The following is an 18720-nucleotide window of genomic DNA, read 5'->3' on the forward strand; positions in this document are numbered from 1 at the left end:
AGGGTCCACCGACTTCAAGAAGTAGAAGACTGATGCCGAAGAGTTAAAACATTAAAAAATTCAATATTTTTTTAATTCTTTAGAAGTAAAACTACCTCTATTCTTCTGTTTAATTACGACTCTGCCATCACCCTTTTTGCGGGTAGGTTACTTTATTTTGGTTTTTTTATGTTTTCACTTTTCACCCGTGGAATTTTGTGAAGTTACTGATAAGGACATGTAAAAAATTTTATTCATCTACAAATATATAAAATGTGGGTTACTATGGTAATTTCGTAAAACTATTTTATTGGTTTTTCTAGTTGTACTTTTTACTAGTACAGGGCAAGGTTGAGTTATTGTTAGGGCCACAACATGAGAGTCACGAAATCATTAAAATTCCTTTGACCAAATCCAAATTTATAGAAAAAATAATATAATTTTTATTCCAAAAATAAACAATCAAGATTGCCCGCTTTTTTCTTTTCCAATCAATGGCATATATCTTATCATATATTTATTTTCAATCTTAATAGTATATTAGGGAAAAAGTGTTTTTTATGGTCTAAAAATATGAAAAAAAAATTTCTCCTTTATTCTATTTATTTATGATTTTATATAACTCTATTTAAATGTGTAGATATGATTACATTCTCAAACATTAATGTTTAATGACCATTAGAAATGGGGATTAAACTAAATCTGTTCACGGATTTTTAATTTTAAATTCGATTGGATTCAACTTGAATTATTTTTTTATTAATGTAATTATTTTTATTTTTTATTTAATTTTAATTTTAAAATAAATTTTACCTAAACCTAATCCATTAACACGTTTTGCTATTTTTTTTCTAATTTTAATTTGAAAGTAGTGACTCATAAAATACCTTAAGAATTGGATAAAGGGAAAGTAAAAAAAAAAAAAAAATTGATTTAGTGAAAGACAAGGGGCGTTGGCAATTGGGAGTAAACTTTTAGTGCATGTTTTTCTCTTTTGTTAAGCATTATCAAAGATGGAGAAAGACATAAATTTGAGTTAAGAGGGTGAGTCAGATATTTTAAGATTCCGTTTCTTACTCCATTCTATGACTTTAACGTATGGATATGTAATAAAGTTACCTTACGTTGAATAAGTATTATGCATCTGTCAGAAACCCATGACTTCTGGCTTCTCCTTATCACTTCAATTTCAATCCATCTTTTCCCCGGATATCACTTTCTTTAAATATTTTTTAAAATTACTCATTTAAAAATAAAAATTTAATCAACAATTTATATTCTATTAATAAATATGAACTTTTAATTAAAATTAAAATCGAATATGAAAATTAAATTTAATTTAATTTGGTAAATTAAGTTAATTAAATAAATTTAAATAATTTAAATTAAATTCAAATTAAAAAATAAAAATTCATCAAACTCAAATTAAATTTCAATCATTTAAAATCAAAATCGAGATCAAATTTTTTATTATATTAATTAGGCTAACTTTATTACACACTATTTCAAGCAACTCAATAAAGAGGATTTTTAGAGTCATAAAATGCTTTAATCTTGCTCTTGCATTGGAGTGAAATTAGGGACGGACATAAATTTTTGCAGCTGCTATAAAATGACGGTGAGATACAGGGGAACGGAAATAAATATAGAAATGGGTCCCGCCGGGGGTGGTGACCTAGACTCCTAGGGGACGGAGCGGCTCTTTGAAAAGGAGGAAAAGATAACGTCACGTCGCGGAAAACATTAAAAATAAAAATACCTGGCAAGATGGACCAACGTGGCAGACATGCGCTGGAGAAAGGGTCAAAAAAAAGCACGGAAAATTTTGTGACGCTGAAAGGACGCACTTTTCATACTACTACAATGCTTTCTTGTTACGCCCTTTCCAAATTTTGGCTATCGGAAAGGACCATTCTTTGGTACGCTCTACTTTGTAGAGCTTTCTAATAAGATTCTTACCGGTTACCAGTGTAACTGGTCATATTTTATGTAATCAAAACGTAGTTCTTTAATATATAGTTGTAAATAACAAAACATAAAGTGATAATATAATTTTCTCTTATCTAATTAATAAATTCTGTAATTATAATTATTTATTATAAAATTACACATTATGTTATGTTAGAAAAATATTAAATAATTTAATTTAATTAATTTATAGAATTACATTTAAAAAATAACATTCAAAGTGAAATTTAAATTCAAATATTTATATGCCTTTTCTATCCCCAAACCCCAACTTCTTTTATATCAAAATAAAATAAAAATAGCTATAAAATATAATATTAATAATAAAAATTGTAATTTTGTAATAAATAGTTGTAAAATATAACATTGATAATAAAGTTTATAATTTTACAACAAAGGGTATAAAAATAACAAAAGTAATATTACTACTTTTGTATTAGATAAAGTAAAAAAAAAAATGCAAATGATATTAAAAGTAAAATAAACAAAATTTCAAGATATATTATCAAATTATTTAAAAAATTTAGTAATTTTGTAAGAATAATATATAATTTAGAAAAAAATATAAAAAAAATTGCATAATTTTCTTATTACCTATTCAAAAGGAAAAAAAAAAAAAAAAGATGTGTTGTCAAAGCATAAGCTGCAAGATATGTTATTAATGTTGACAAGACAAATGAAATTACAATATTTAACAATAAAAAAATTTTAAATGGATGAATCAAATTTTCAACTTTGGTAAATTGTAACTATCTTTAATATAATTTATGAACGCGTATAATTACGAACTAGACTTTTTCACAAATAAGGTTACTTGCTTTATGGAGAAATCCGTAACTCAACATTTTTTATTTCATAATCACATAGTTTTAAATCATTTAAAAGAAACATATATTAAATAATTTGTATTATATATAGTAATTAATTAATTAATTTTATAACTAATAAATATAAAGATGGTAAATACAGTAATATTATTTTTTATTAAAAAGAGTAATAAATTAAGTAATTTAATAACATATAATTTTAAGTGTAACAATAAAATAATAATACAATCTTTCAATAAAAATAAAGGTGTAAATTTTGAATAAAATTGACAAATAAATAAGAAAAATACTTAAAACAAAAATTTTTCACCAACCAGTTATCCGGTTGCAAATCGGTAACCAATTAGTGACGTGCCATCTTAGCATGCAACATGAGGAGCATTTTATAAGTGCACCATCAGGGGTAGGAATTCTCTTCCAATAATTGTTGCTGTCCTTTTATTAATTATTTTGTCAGGTCAGTTGAAAAAAGAAACTTTTATAAAAGATTTTGTCATTTTTTGTACGTGTAGGTGTCAAATTTTAATAAATTATAATATTAAATTAACAAATATTCTAGAAATATTTTTATTGTTCAAAAATAAAATTATTATTTACATTAAAAGAATGTGATTATTTATTTCATTTATAAATTAAATATTGATTCATTATTATTTTTTATTTATTAACAAAAGGATGAATCTTGATTTATAAGTGAAATGAATAAATCTTGATTCATTCTTAATTCAAAGATAGAAGTTGTAAAAAAATGTTAATAAGTGTTTAATAATATGATTAAGGTGATATTTAAAGAAACTAATCAATGTATTTTTCTTGAATTTAATAAAATAACATATTAAATACAAAAAATATAAATTAATAATTAAATAACTCTTAATCAATTCCTATAAACATCACCTAAAGTTAAAAATGATATATACAATAGAAACTCATATTGTAAAATTAAAAATGAGAATCGATTTAACAGTTAATGCCATAGATGGAGATGTTTTTTCCATACCTTCCTTACCATTTACTTGAAACTGAGATGATTATTTGCTTCAAAGTAGAATAATACTTAAATGTATTACTTTTAAAAATAAATTTTATTATTTTCAATTATTTTTTTAATTCAATATCTATTAAGTCCATTTACTTTGTCAATATTGTCAACTCCCTTAAACATTCAATCAACGCATACTCAATTGCTACGTTACTTTATCATCAAACTGGCTTGCTCCTCATCACATTCTATCAAGACATTACTTTATAATTGAAACATTTAGCTTTCAATTTGTTTGAAACAATTAAATGCATTATATGTTTATTTGTAATCATTAAATGTAATTTACAATCACTCACGTGTATTTTTTTGAAATTTCTATAAATTTATTATCAATTGTTGATTATGTTAATCAAATCATCATATTTCATCTTGTATATAAGATGAAGAGCCTTAAATACGTAAGAACTTAAAACTTACGCATTTTCCTTCCATTGAAACTTCTTCATACACTTCATTTTTTTTTCTTTTAAATCCTAAATATTTAATTGACTTAAGCATTGGAACATATTTTAAAAAACCAACTTCAATATCTCCTAATTATACTTTTTGACTATAGGTTCAATCCACTTCATCTTTAATCTCTTATCTAGTTAAAACATCCAAAAATACCATCAATAATATTCATTAAAAAAAATTATTTGGATACATTAATTTTATTCAATGTAGCGTGTTCTCTCTTTTTTCTTTTTTTTTTTTTTGAGCTAGAAAATTACATTAATCTCTCTTTGTTTGTTTGTTCACGGTATTGTGATTAATCCGATGCTACTTTTTTGTCCCTTTAATATGAAAAGATAACCAAAGTTGAGATAAGTAAAAGCTGACGTTTATGTTGAATGGCCCAAAAAAACAGCTGGCTTTTATGTTGGAGATATTTGTTCCATGAAAAAAGGAAGGGCGGATAAAGAAAAGATATGTCCATTTCTAACCAAATCGTTAAAAAGTTAAAAGAAATATTCTGGTCTGATCTTTATTGGTAATCAAGGTTGTTGCATATCACGTCAATGTCATTGAACGTTTAATTTTCTACTCTCTTTTGGGATGGAAGAAGAGATTAAAGACTAATCACTGTTATTATGTACATCTTACTTCAACATTATTCTAAATAATAATGGTCAAAGTACATGGGAAGCCTTGTCACAATCTTAATTTTAACAATAATGACTATTAATTATCAAAGATTAAAGTCCTATATAGCAAGCCTAATTGGAAGAATTGATCAATGGTTCATGAAAACATAAAAATTAAACCGATAAAATTTAAGTTCAATTTTTATTGTTAATAATTTTTTAACGAATTCTAAAATAAATATAAATTATTGTTGCGACTTACGTTAATTTTTGATCCTGCAATTAGGCGACTTCTCCTCATTTATTTTTATTTTTTACCAAAAAAATGGGCCAAATCTAAATTTTCACCCCAATAGAATCCAACCAAAGCTTCGAGATGAGAATATAAGGGGGGGGGGGGGGGCAAAGAGAAGGAAAAGGCATCATTAACTTGTTGAGTACATTGGGGAATTTTTGCCAATCATAAGAAAGATACAATTTGGCTTAAAAAGATGAGACCAAGAAAGCTATAAATATGGTAGAATTGTGGGCAAATACCATTATTTGGTCGTGTCCTTACAATCTTTTTCCCCCCCTGACGAACTGAAAAGGCACATGGTACATTTTTCGTAAATTAAATGTAGCAGACATGAAAAAGACTTGTCCATGAACTCCATTGACACCCTCGAATATTGTTTCCTAGTTTTACTTCTCTTTTAGTTTGCCATGTTTTAGTTGCATCATTGTTTCAACAATTTCATGTCTAAAAATAAATTTCACGCGAAAGTAATCTCTGTTGCATTTATTATCTAATAATGAAGTTTTTTAAACTTATTTATTTGTTGTTCTTAAGTGTTTATGTAAAGAAAATTAGAAACAATATGTAGAATTGCGTATGTATTGCATCACAGCTGGAAAAACTTTGCCTTCTGTTTCTCCGACCAGCACTTAAAAGAGGAGAGGACCCAATTTAATAAAGAACTTACAACTCTCCCAACTTCTCTTCTGTACATTGCACAGTAAAGTATTCCTCAAGGACCACTGATATCAACCCACGTGGCCAAACTAGTCATTTGGGACTTACTATCATCAGCTCCACAAGTCCACGTTTAATCATCGCCATCTGTTTCTGGGACCCTCAGTCTGACGGGGACTGTTATCCTTGAGACGTCATATTCCTCTAAAATATTCTACTATATTCTTGAAAATTAAATAAAAAATTATAATAAGAATATATATAATAAATATGAAATAATCTATAATAATACTCATAAAATGTTAAAATATAATGAATTATTTCTAAATTATAATAAAATATTTGTGATGTTTAAATTTAAAAAATTTTTAATATGATATTTGAATTATAAATTTATTAATTTATATAATATTTATTTTTAATATAATTAATTTTAAATGATAATAAGTAATAAATAAATAATTTTTAAATAATATTATATTAATTAAAAATTTTGTAATTTAAAATTTTGTAATTTAAAAAATTTAAAAATTAAATTAAATATTTTCCTATAATTTAAACAGTAAAAAAGATTATTGATGGAAAAAAATAGGGTAATGCTCTCTCCACTTGTCGGTTGTGTGGAAGTTAAATCATTTCTGGATAAAAGCACATGTCCCGTAGAGGGTAATTAAGTAAATAATACCACGAAGTTTGTGGGACCCCTATTCCAAGTAATGGAAGGGGACACCTGTCAAACTCAAGTGGTGAGTTTGCGCTTTTTGTCCTGCGTATTATTGTGTAATATTTAATATTATCATAGTTATTTAATTATAATAAAAAATGTAAAAATTTACTATTTATAAATGTGAGTTTATGTAATAATAAATTATAAGTGATTAATTATAATACATACTAATAAAATATGATTGATTAATTTATTATAATAATTGGAATATAAATAATAATGAAGATTTTTTTTAGCCAGAAAGAAACCAAGGACTAGTTCTTTGGACCCTGGAAAAAAATATGTAATTGTTCAATGCATTTGCTAAGCTGGTCAGTTTCTTCTCTCGTTCTGGTGATTGAAAAATGTGTGTTCCTTTTATGCATTTTACTTTTGTTTAGTTGAAAAGCTTTTTCTTATGTAAATTTTGACGGGATTTCTTGTTTTTGGTAGTTTTGTGATCATGTTTTGTTATTGGGTTGTATGGTTGTTTTGTAAAGCATGTCATTTTCTTATGATATTATGGGTTCCTTTGCGGTGGTTAAGGTATTGGGTTACAGAGCTATGGTCTGAATTTTTCTATGCTAAGTTTGTTTTTTTTTTTTTTTTTATTGCAAAGGAGGGTTAGTGCTCTTACAAGGGGGAGGGGGAATGATGGAGATAAAACTCACGCCTATGTGACTTTCTAACGGGCTCTTAAGTCTTAACCACTAAGCTAAGAGGGGAAAGTCTATGCTAAGTTTAAATTTAGTTGTGGACCTGCGAAGAGAATTTGAAGAATGGTTTTTGATTGAATTTTGCTGTATCTTGCAACTAAATAAGAGGAACATTAATGAGCTATAGAAAAGAGTTTGGAAAAAAATAAAAACGAAAATACGCAGAACCTTGGGGTTTGAACAAGTTATCTCAGGTTTAATATTCATGGTTTTGCTGTAGGTGATAATCTCAGAAGATCGAAGCTTTCTGGGACTCTAGCTGTGGGAATTATTCAGTTTATGAAGAGGGTCAACTGTTTATCATGAGAAGCTCGTGTAAGAAGTTGCTTCTCTGTATAATGTTAAATGTGTTGTTTCACACAGTTGATCTCATGCCTGGCCTAAGAATTCAGAAGCTCATGGATTAGATTGCACACTGAAAAGAAAATATGGCAGTTCTATATCATTTAATGTTGATAGTGAGGTCTTGACCCGTGTTTTTCTATAATAGTAGTTGCCTGCTTTTGAGGTTCATCCAACAAATACAACAATATGGATTTTAGGATATGTATTTAGTTAATGCAATGCAAGAGTCCAGAACTTGTTCCCTCGACTGTCCTAGGAAGCAGGAAAGTTGCATGGTATTTTTGAATTCTAGCATGATTTCAAAACTAGTCTTTTAGCCCTACAAAAAGAGTTTGTTCCAATTTATACCCCTGACTGGAGGATTGTAGTCAGATGATTCAAGAAGCATACAAGGACGACAACCTTGATTGCAGAGAGCTCGAAGGAGAGAAGTACTTTCTCCACACCGTTCGTTAAAAGAAATCAGGATTATAGCTTTAGTGACGGATCACCTGTTTCTGCCAATGGCCAACTTTGAACACCTGCATTCACTTGCAAATCATCATTTTTCTTCTTTCTAAGTTGAAAATGGCAGTCCTTGCTCCGAATCTGTGGTTTTTCATTTACCAGCTGCTGTCAATCAAGTGCAGCAGACTTTTCATCCCCAATTCCCCACAAGTGCCAAGTCCAAGCTTTACTTTCTTCAGTCCAAGAGCTGCTGTTGAGCCACCAAATATTTCATTGGAAACTAAAATTTTTAATTACTTCTTAAAGTTAACCATATGCTATCTGTTGTTTCTTTGAAGAATTCCCAATTTCTCTCTCCCTTGACCCTGGAACTAACCAAATGATGCCAATCCAAAAATGCGTTTGCCGGGAGTCGAACCCGGGTCTATTGCTTGGAAGGCAATTATCCTAACCGTTGGACTACAAACGCTAATTGATATTGGGAATACAAAATTTTCTAAATAGAAAAATCCTTCACTTCATTGCAAGCCAGTTTACAATCACCGTTTAGCCGGAAAGTCTGGCCCATCAAAAAGCTTGCTTTATTGAATTGAAAAGGGTTCATTGACTCGTGAATTTCAAGCTAAGGGCGAGTCCAATCACAGAAATTCTTCACTATTCCTAAAGAAAGAAATGGCAGTAAAATAACGCGCTGCTGACGCCGATTGCAATCCATGGGAAGACCAAATGCAACCCAAACAGGTAATGAATTTTTTTTATGCTATACGCAAGAAACTTCAGTTCCATTTCTATGCATCCAACTAAATACCATTAGTCCATTACTAGCATTCTTGGCTCCCTTCTTAACTCTTGAGCACTACTGCACCAGCATCTACATCACTGTACAAACGAGATAAACAGATGCGTCTGACACTATGAACATCTACATAGAGGATTTCGCAGACAGAGTAACTTTGTAAAAAAAAATGGAACAAAATTCTTTTCAGTAGAGTGCCATCAGCATCTGGCTTGAAACAGACATCCAACAGAGTTAATAGGAATAAAAAACAAATAGTTCCTCAGGATTTTGCGGCAACATAACCACTTTAATCTCTGTTTATGGTAAAACTGCTGCGGGCATATAATTATCTCATGAAGTCTGACTATAAAAATAGGCCCCATTGCTTTTGGAGAGCCACAAGAACAAGCTGGTCTAGTTCCTACGAAGCCGACCCTCGCAAAATGTAAAGGAGTAATATCCAGGAAAATTGCACTCATTCAGGATTACATTATATTTTATGAGGCTAAAGTGACGTAATAAAATGATGTCACCTACAGTTTATGATGCAGGGGCATACTCTTGGATTACTGTTGCCAGTTTGTTTCGGTCCTCCTCTGATTTTGTTCTAATTAAAAAGGTACGTGCCACAGCATTATCCTTATTGCCACCATCATCCTACAAAATCCAAGAGAAGTCACTCTAAATCTCTAATACTCAATTGACTTGTAACAAAATACAACACAGTCAAATTCTGCAAGAAAAAATTTTGAAGTTAATACTTCTATCAATACTTTTATCAAAGATTCCAACTACCAATATACTGATCACCAATTCCACATCCAAATTACAAGCCATTAAGGCTTGACTGCACGGTTGCAGCTAGCTTAGCTCTTTATACACATTTGTTACTAATGTCATCCTTCTGCGCAGCTTAAAGGATCATTCCCAGATATGATCCCAGCAAAGTGGGGTCCTAGAGGGTAAAATGGAAATGATATTGGTCTCTAGCATTTTTCCAAAAAGTGGTTCTCTCAAGATTGAACTTGTATCAACATTTGTCAGCTCAAGAGTAAGCATTTCACCAGGCAATGGGTCCTAATGTTACTTTCAACAGTTAATGGTAGAAAAAAATGTTAATTTCCTATACGACACCTTTCCTCAGGAACCCTAAACAAAAAGGATATGTAACTGTTGGGTTTGATATATACTTGTATTTTCAAATGAATGTCTTCATGTATCATAATCGACAAAAATAGAGAATAAATTTGGTAATAACATCTTTGACTTGTTGAAAAACCAAAGACCACTGTTGTAACCTAAACTAGTGAGTGCTCTAATAGAAGATAGAATAAGAATTCCAGCTGCTGCTTTGCCCGGAAGCTATGCTAAGCAATCTTTGTAAATAGAAAATAAGAATAACCTGATAGAGTTTGATACTTGATCAGCACAGCATAAATTACCAAAATTAGAAAACCGAATGTCCAAAATATCCAAACATTTGGCTTTCAAATATATTACCGAAGTATGAAATATTGCAACGAGGGAATTCTTTTGTGCACTTGTCTTGATCCCTGGATATAGCAAAGCGTTAAGTAACACCTTTCCAACCTGTGACCAATAGATGGTTATAGAAGTTAAAAGTAGTTAAGAGACACAAGACTTTTTCTAGTTTTAAAGTGAACCGTCTCATATCTACTAACTGAATAACAGCTCATGCATGAATGAAATTTCTAAAACCAATACATGCCCATGGAGAAACATACATCATTTCGAACAACAATTGTTGGTTTGGAATCTTTTGAACCCTTGCTGATACCCTCTTTGCATTTAATGGAAAGCTGCCCTGTGCCTTTATCTCTCCACGAATCTTTATCTGCTGGATCGGTTGACTGGCATGACAAAAGGAAGTGAAAGAGATTACAGAAGAGGTCAGATCAAACACCATGTCACAAGTCAAGAGTAGGCGGATCCATAAATTGCTACTGAATACAAGTTTTCAAAGGATATACCTTGACATAGAGCTTGCATTTGACTTCATGAACAACAACAATACCATTCTCTTCTGACTTCTTAACTGATGGGCTGCTAGGCTGTGGCAATTCACTTTCTGACAATCCAAAATGACACTCATTACTATGCAAGTAGTGAGAAAAAGGGAAAAAAAGTAAAAAGTTGAGAGAGAGAGAGTTAACCTATCTACTTAAAACCAACAAAGAGAAATAACCTAGAGATGAAAAACAAAAAATTGCATGACAAGGTTGAATTTAATGAATGAATGGCTTAAGACATAAAGAATATCCAGTACATAAGAACCAAAAGGCAAAGTTTCATTGTCCCACCATCATCTGCATCATCTGATGCATTGTTGTTCACAGCAACTGAGCTTTGAGTTCCTGAAATATCAAAATAGGGTGTAAAATTAATCAGACAAAACTAACATGATTAGCATCCAAACTCTTGACTCCAATCAAGGTTTCAACTTTCAACTTAAAACTTTTGTTCTTTTTTAGAAGGCATGTGCAATTGTCTTCATATCTTTAAGCTAATGATGTTTAATGACGCACCTAAAATCCTTGATACAAATATTTGTTATAGAAAGTCAATGCAACACCTACCGAACAAGACAGGAGTCTGACTGTTGGAGAATACTCCAGAGCACCAAGGAGATGCAAAGCTTGTAATCATGCCAGATGAAGAAAAGCTCGTTGTTGTACTGGCCAAAGTAAAATTTGTGGTTGTACCCCCAAACGTAAAGCTTGAGTTTGAACCAGCCGCCATTGAGCTTGTAGTGATACTAGCTGGAGTCAAGCTCGTAGTTGTATCCACTGGAGAAATTTTTGTAGTTGTATCAGTAGGAGTAGGAATTGTGCTTGTAGTGCCCAGAGAAAAGGTCCTAGCTGTAGAGTCCAGATAAAAGCTCAGATTTGTAGTGCCTGGACTTAAGCCTGTAGTGGTGCTGATTGGAGTAAATCCAGTTTTTCCTTGAAAAAATTTAGTCTCAGTATTCTTGGTTTCGGGCACCAGTTTACTTTCATTTTTATGAGATCCAGAAGCAGACAAGCTGTCACCATTTACCACATTTGCTTTGAGCCAGTTGACAACATCACTGAACTTATCCTGTGAAGGAGGAAATCGAGTACATACCACTTGAGTTAGTAAACAAAAACAATGTCTTGTATTTATGTGGTCTAGTCTTGCATACTAATTTGAACATTATTACAAGCCACAGATACTAAAATGAGGGTTATCTGCGATATAAACCCAAGTTAGCCCCCATCTATTCATGGTTAGATGATGGGTTTGGGAATTTCAAAATACACTCATATAGTCAAACTAGAGCTGTCAACAAAACTGCTAGTAGACTGATATAAATGCCTCTGATTTTTAGTCATCTAAAAGGTGCATGGTATGAGCAAGTAATGCCCAATTGCAAACTACCAATATATGAATCATGCATGAGAGCTAGTATTAATTTTATTCTTATCAAGAAATTACATAAAGAAACCATATTAAACTCTTCTGCGCACAAGGGTTAACAAAATCAATGAATTACTAAAAGTATGTATATAACATATAGAAACAAAAATAGCATGAAGCAACAAAAAAAATAATCCTTTAAAGTCAGAACTGAAATAATCCAACAATAAAGCCCTAAAATTTGCAACCAAATGCATTCACATAGACTGTACAAACATGACAACAAAAATTTCTCAAGTGGATGAAAAAACATCAGAAATTACCATGATGTTTGAAGCATGAGTTAGGTAGTCTTGAACACCATCTTGCCAAAGCTCATCAGGGTGATTCTTCAATTGTGATTGCACCCAACTGTTGAAATAAAATTTTCTTATGGATAAATAAATACAAAACTATAAGTTTTGTAAGGTCCAAGGACCAGAAGCAGGAAACCTGGCTATTCTAAGAACTGGTAAGATAGCAAAAGTAAGTTGCTGAAACATCACAGATAAAGTAGATAGAGAGGTAGGACCTTGCAAATTGGGTGTTGAGAGCTTTCACATGCTGGCGAGACAACTCAGCTCGCTGTAGGTCTAATGGTGGTGTTGCAGTTGGCTGCTGTTGAGATGGTTCTGCCCTTTGAGCATCAAAAGGAGATCCCGCCATTATTCTTTTATTCCGTAACTGCACCACCATTGAATAAACAATAAGCCTCAACAACATGACTGATGCATCAAAACATCTAATGATGAAAACTTACTATTAAGTATTTAAATATGATAGCCATAACCACTCCCCCCCCCCCCACCCTTTTCTTTTATTTCACACTCTTAACTTTTGACAATTACTACTTGTTAAAATCATTCTTCTTTTCAGTTACCACTTTGAAATCAGTTTTTCTTTTTCAGTTTCCTTCCTTCCATATATGAAACTAATTTGCTCTAGTTCATTGTCTGGTTGGTTTTCTCGGCTTTTCCAAACATTATTTCTGTAGTATCATCAACCAGAAAAACCGCAGCTGAACAAACAATACATTAACAATGACAGCTAAGTTCAACACTTTCAGCTTTTATCAACCTCAAGTCCATTCTTAAAAATTCAGTAAGCCCACATCCAAATATTAAAAAAATAAAAATCAATCTTCCCAATATACCTGTTAGCTAAGAAAAACTAAAAAACATGAAAAGATTCAAATTTCAACATTTTTTTCCTTTAGTTTATAGCTCATTAACTTCCTAATCAACAAAACTTTACAACTCAATGAAACCCACAAAACCTTATCAACAAATCCTACTAAAATTTTCCTCTTTCTTCATTTTATCATTGAGAAGAATAAAATAAAACAAAGAACATTAAATTAGGGTTATGCTATCAATTCAGGGTAGGAAACAATGGAGTAACAACATTTTTAAAAAAAAAATTAAAATATGTGAAATTTCATAAAACTCACAGCAGAATCGTTGGTATCGGCGACCGAGCCCGATAAGGCAAACCCCTTCGTTCTTTTCATGGCAATATAGGGCGGTTCAATGAAGATTTAAAAAAAAAAAATCGATTTTAGGGTTCCAAAATTTTTTTTTATGGCTTTTGTTTCAGGCGAGAGAGGGACTTTCTTTAATTTAGGATTAATTATGGAAAACCTTTAACCATCCGATCAGGTGGGGAACTAGACTTTTAATTGGGACGGTCGGATTGGTTTCCAAAGTATCGCGGACCACGTGCTTGTTTAATTGTCTGAGTGGGCCCACCCCATGGGCTCGGCCTTAATAATGTCGGACGCATGTGGTCCATTTTCGTATATAAAATAAGATGACACGTCCTTGTGAGTTGAAAGCACTCCCACTGAAAACTTGAATCAAGACAAAATCTCGACCTTTGGTTGCATGTTGGGGACGTGAGTTCATGCTTACTACATATTTAATACTGAAAATTACGAGTTACTATTTTTTAGACTACTTTGATTCTTCAAATATTTCATTGAGGTTTACAATTTTTTTTTGAATTTGAGAAATGAAATGTTAAGCTGAAAAGCATCAAGTCATTTACATATTCAATTCTTTGTAGCATCAAAGAGAGTAAAACCAGCTGTTACAGATGCAGCACCAGTGGCTAGTTACTCCACCTTTCTTTTATTTTGTTACTACTCACCTATAATGCAGTGGGTTCAGTAAGAAAATAAAAATTACTGACTTGTATTTGCAAACATGTGATAAAGAAAAAATGGCAATCTTAACGTTACACATTATTCAGACAAGGGGCTTTCTCTCTTCATCTTCTTCGAGTTCTACGCTGTCCACTTCTTTGGAGGAGGTTTCTGGATACTTGACATTTACATTTGATATTGGAATCCTAGGTGCCGGTTTGCTATCTGGCAACATCTTCAATATGATTCCCATGGCTATGAGCAACAGCCCTGACCCGTGCTGTTCAGTTAATGGTTTTGTAAATATCATGTATGACAGCAACAAAGTGACTGCTTTTCTAGCAGTTGTTATCTGCAAGCAAGGTGGGACAAGAAGACCAGTAGTTAGATGAAAACATGAAATAGATGAGAATGGATCTTTTAGTAAATCATACATACAAAGAAATTGCAAGTATATTCTACCATGGCGGTGGTAGCAGCACCAAAAATAGCAATGAGGGATAAAACAGACACTTGACCGATGAATGTGGCCATAGCTTCAAAGACTAACACCCCATACACATATGGATGCTGCAATTCATTCACATAAAAAAAAAAAAAAAACACATATCAATAGCTACAAGAGATTATAGTAATAATAATCAAAATATTCGAAACAATCTCCAAAGAGATGAGGAATGAGTGACAATCGAGCCGCTCTTCACTGTTAGAAATAGTTTTTTGATTGATCATGCCAGTGGAAAAAGAGACAAGATACAAGTAGAATAACATCAGTTGCCTTTCAATGCCGTTGATCATGTGCGTGTATGCTTGGTTGAGGGTTATAAGCTAGGTCCACCTAAATAGAACAACCAAACCTATGATGGTCTCAGGAGCATGTCATTTTGTATTTAAGAGCACTTCATAACATGGTGGTAGTAATTTTCACATAAATCTACTAAATCTTAGCTAGTTTATAAGTCTGACTTGGAGAATTGTATTCTACATTAACTAGAATGGTCAACTACCAAATCATTGATTTCTCCAATAAAAATAATTTTGGTAGAACTAGTGGGCACGTTGTACATGTCTTCAAACCAGTACTTTCTTGTTTAACTCACAAAATAAAATGTTATTTTATGCACCCATGGCCTGGCAGGGCAGGAGGGTGTGCAAGAAAGAATTAAATCAATAAAATAAGAAAAGAGGTGGTGGGGACAAAGAGGGGATTGCTCTTTACCTGAGAACAAGAATTCCAGGCCCTAACGAGCTCTCCTGTTAGAATCATTGGCACAAGTAAGAAAGGAATCCCAATTACTGTTGAACAGAACAACATCTCCATCTGTAGAAGAAAATTGACATAAAACTATCAGTATTTTATTAGTGATTGTTCTTGTTTCAAACAGACATGAGAAAACTTTTATGGATAACCTGTGTTGTGTCCGGATTCATGGTGAAAATTGCTTCTTGAAAATTACCCAGAAAGGCATCCATAATTAAAGCACCCGAAATCATTATAACACCAATGACGCTAAAATTTGGAGATGTCTGTGCATCTGCTAAGGTGAAAAGGATGAGACCAACCACAAGAAGAAGGGCAGAGATGTATTCATGAAATGGGTATTTCCTTCTCAGGCCTGGGATGAAGGCACCCATAATCATAACTGGCAGTACCTAAAATTTCAGACAACAGGAGTCGTTTGTTAGAATTAACAGAAAACATGTGCATTTGAACTTAAATTAATTGCAGAAAGCTACAATAGCTTCAGAAGGAAAAAAAAATGTACACATTTTCTGAATTCTGATAAACTTTAGTACCATAAATTTTGTTTTTATTTAGCTAAAGAAGGGATGGAAACAAGCAATTTTTACACACTCTTAACTCGTTTACCTTTGTAGATTTAAACATAATTTGTGCAGGGTAGTTAAGGTAAGCCAATGAACCCTTGGTTAATCCATGAGAACCCATGAGAACAGCAGAGAGTTTCACATACGTTTTCCATGGATTGACCATTTGCTTCATGGTAAAGCCTTGAAGCCGTATCAACATCAGGTAAACAAATCCTTGTACAAAAGTAAAATACCATCCGTAGCTGAAAGATTAGCAAGATTTTAAGTCAAGAACAATCCAAGTATTAAAAAAAAAAAAACGGAATAAGGAAAATTTATGGTGACTGTACCTGAACCGAAGCCTGTTATACACATATTCCTACAATCAAGCAAAAGAACACATCAATGATCAGAATAAAATGGGAATTTAAATCCAATAAGACAGTGTAAAAATGTATTCATTGAATCATTTGACCATAGAAATGAACTCGTAAAAGCCATGAAATGGCAAATACGGAGAAGCTACTTGAGACCAACATTTCAACTGATTTATTGCCACCTTTTAACAACCAAACAAAACAAAATGTAACACTACTACAATTGCCTAAGTATCTTCCTTCTCCATAATTTTCTCAGCAACCAAACACGGAGAAACCAAGAAAAATGAAAAACACTGCACGCAAGAGTGGGAATTGATCACATGCAGGGTCAAGAAACCATTGAAAACAAAATGACGATTCGAAACAACAATAGTCATAAAAGTTACTCATTGAACACCCCAAAGGGGGTCAAAAGATGTTAAAAAAAAAGAAGGAAAAACAAACCTCGCAAACGCCATTAACAAGGTAACCAAAAAAGAACCCAGGTGAACAAATAAGAAACTGTTGCCATTTTGGTCTATCCGTAAGGGAAATCCCAAACAAAGACCTTGCTTGATCCTCGCTTTTCATCTCCTTTCAACAAGTCCTGATAGTTAAATTTACCAAACGCCAACTCAATCCGCCAAAAAAATAAAGCCCAGAAAACAGATGAAGAAAAAAGGTACTCGAATAACTTTCTTTTTTGCTTATTCTATTACCCAGAACTGAAAGCTAAAAAAAGGTTGATTTTTAACATTATAACAAGGAGAAGGAAAGTATCAAAAGGAGATTTTTAAAAAAGACTTCTCCTCTACGTTCTCCCTCTCACTAAATATAAAGTAAGCTGTATGAAATTTAGGAAGAGAGAGATTTGCCGTGATTAGGCTTTTTGTGTTTCTCTTTCTCTTTGGAAAACCGTGGAAAACAGGGCTTACGACTAAAAAGAGGAGAGAAATCAAATATTTTGCCTACAGAAAGGGAAGCAGAAGTACGATGTTTGTTCAGTTGGATCATTAATTTCGAATGGATGAAATTATATTATTTTATTTTTGTTAATTAAGATAAATTTTTTAGTTTCAAAAATTAATCAATTAAAATTAATTTAATTGATTTGTTAATTTTATTTAATTAATTGAATAATAAAATATACTAAATTAAATTATATATTAAATTTTTTATATTTAAAATAAATTAAATAAAATTATTTAATTAAAAAATTTAATAACTTAAAATAAAATAAATAATTTAATATATTTTAAATTATATATAAATTTTATTATATTTCAATTAAAATTTTAATTCAATTGATTCTAAATTGAATTAATAAAAAATTAAAATTTTTGTAAAATTATTTTTGATAATTTATTAAAATTAATTCAATGATTAATTAATTAATATAATTAAATTGATTTAGTCAATTAATTTAATTAAAATCGAATTTAACACATCTAAGCAGAAGGGGAGAGTCATTCACGGTCAAGCTTCCCAGCACATTTGGTTTATGTGAGGTTTCTCTGCAAATTCTCAGGAAACTGTTTTCTCGAGAAAAATGGAATCAAATATACTTATATCGTTTATTCTAGGCGACTTTTTTACTTTTGGTTTTGGACGACTTTTCCCTTATATTTATTATATTATCGACTTTAATTATGGAATTAATCCATAAAATTTCCAGTTGATTATCTTATTATTATCATTTCCGTATAAATCTTAAAAGCATCTTTCTTTTTTAAAAGCGTTAGATTTAAGTTCAAACTTTGTTTTTTGTCATGGAAAAAATGTTTTTCAAGTCTTTTGATTCTATTTTTATTTTAATTTTTATTGAATATTTATTTAGGTATTTTAATTTTTATTATTAGTACTAAAATACTGGGTTCACTTTATTAGTACTAAAATACTGAGAGAAGCATTGATAAAACTTGGAAGAAATAAAAAATCTCATAATTCACATCTATTTTAGAAGCTAACTTATCACAGCATCAGTATAAAATTACCTTTTATTAACTAACACATGCTGAAGGATATGTTGTTTCGTTTCTATAAAATACGAGTAATAAAAGATTTAGATAGGATTTGATTTGATTTGTATTTTTAATAGTATATAATATTATAAATGTTTAAATTTTAATCAGAATCGG

General features: G+C 31.1%; 2 protein-coding genes and 1 non-coding gene across 5 annotated transcripts; all 3 read right to left on the reverse strand.

Annotated features, from left to right (window-relative positions):
* Window positions 1–8452: 8452 nt before the first annotated feature.
* TRNAG-UCC (transfer RNA glycine (anticodon UCC)) lies at window positions 8453–8524 on the reverse strand. Its single transcript has one exon. It is a non-coding gene; the product is annotated as a tRNA-Gly (tRNA).
* Window positions 8525–9007: 483 nt separating this feature from the next.
* Window positions 9008–13915, reverse strand: LOC111290493 (uncharacterized). Of its 3 annotated transcripts, none has more exons than XM_022881822.2 (9): window positions 13722–13915; window positions 12804–12955; window positions 12556–12643; window positions 11431–11932; window positions 11155–11208; window positions 10825–10922; window positions 10579–10704; window positions 10334–10423; window positions 9008–9490 (listed from the first exon to the last, which is right to left on the reverse strand). In XM_022881822.2, the coding sequence occupies exons 1-9, from the start codon at window positions 13779–13781 to the stop codon at window positions 9374–9376; spliced, it is 1287 nt and encodes a 428-aa protein (XP_022737557.2). In that variant the 5' UTR covers window positions 13782–13915; the 3' UTR covers window positions 9008–9373. The 3 variants fall into 3 exon arrangements, with proteins under 3 accessions (XP_022737557.2, XP_089623867.1, XP_022737559.2); XM_089767741.1 differs by having other exon boundaries at window positions 9297–9490; window positions 10236–10423; XM_022881824.2 differs by lacking the exon at window positions 9008–9490 and adding an exon at window positions 9997–10235.
* Window positions 13916–14270: 355 nt separating this feature from the next.
* On the reverse strand, window positions 14271–17589 carry LOC111290745 (UDP-galactose/UDP-glucose transporter 2-like). Its single transcript, XM_022882196.2, has 7 exons — window positions 17048–17589; window positions 16574–16602; window positions 16285–16486; window positions 15825–16067; window positions 15634–15735; window positions 14877–14984; window positions 14271–14766 (listed from the first exon to the last, which is right to left on the reverse strand). The coding sequence occupies exons 1-7, from the start codon at window positions 17171–17173 to the stop codon at window positions 14518–14520; spliced, it is 1059 nt and encodes a 352-aa protein (XP_022737931.2). The 5' UTR covers window positions 17174–17589; the 3' UTR covers window positions 14271–14517.
* Between the last annotated feature and the right edge of the window lie 1131 nt (window positions 17590–18720).

Source organism: Durio zibethinus, chromosome 11 (genome assembly GCF_047325235.1).
Source record: "Durio zibethinus cultivar Kanyao isolate XHJ-2024 chromosome 11, ASM4732523v1, whole genome shotgun sequence".
NCBI lineage: Eukaryota > Viridiplantae > Streptophyta > Magnoliopsida > Malvales > Malvaceae > Durio > Durio zibethinus.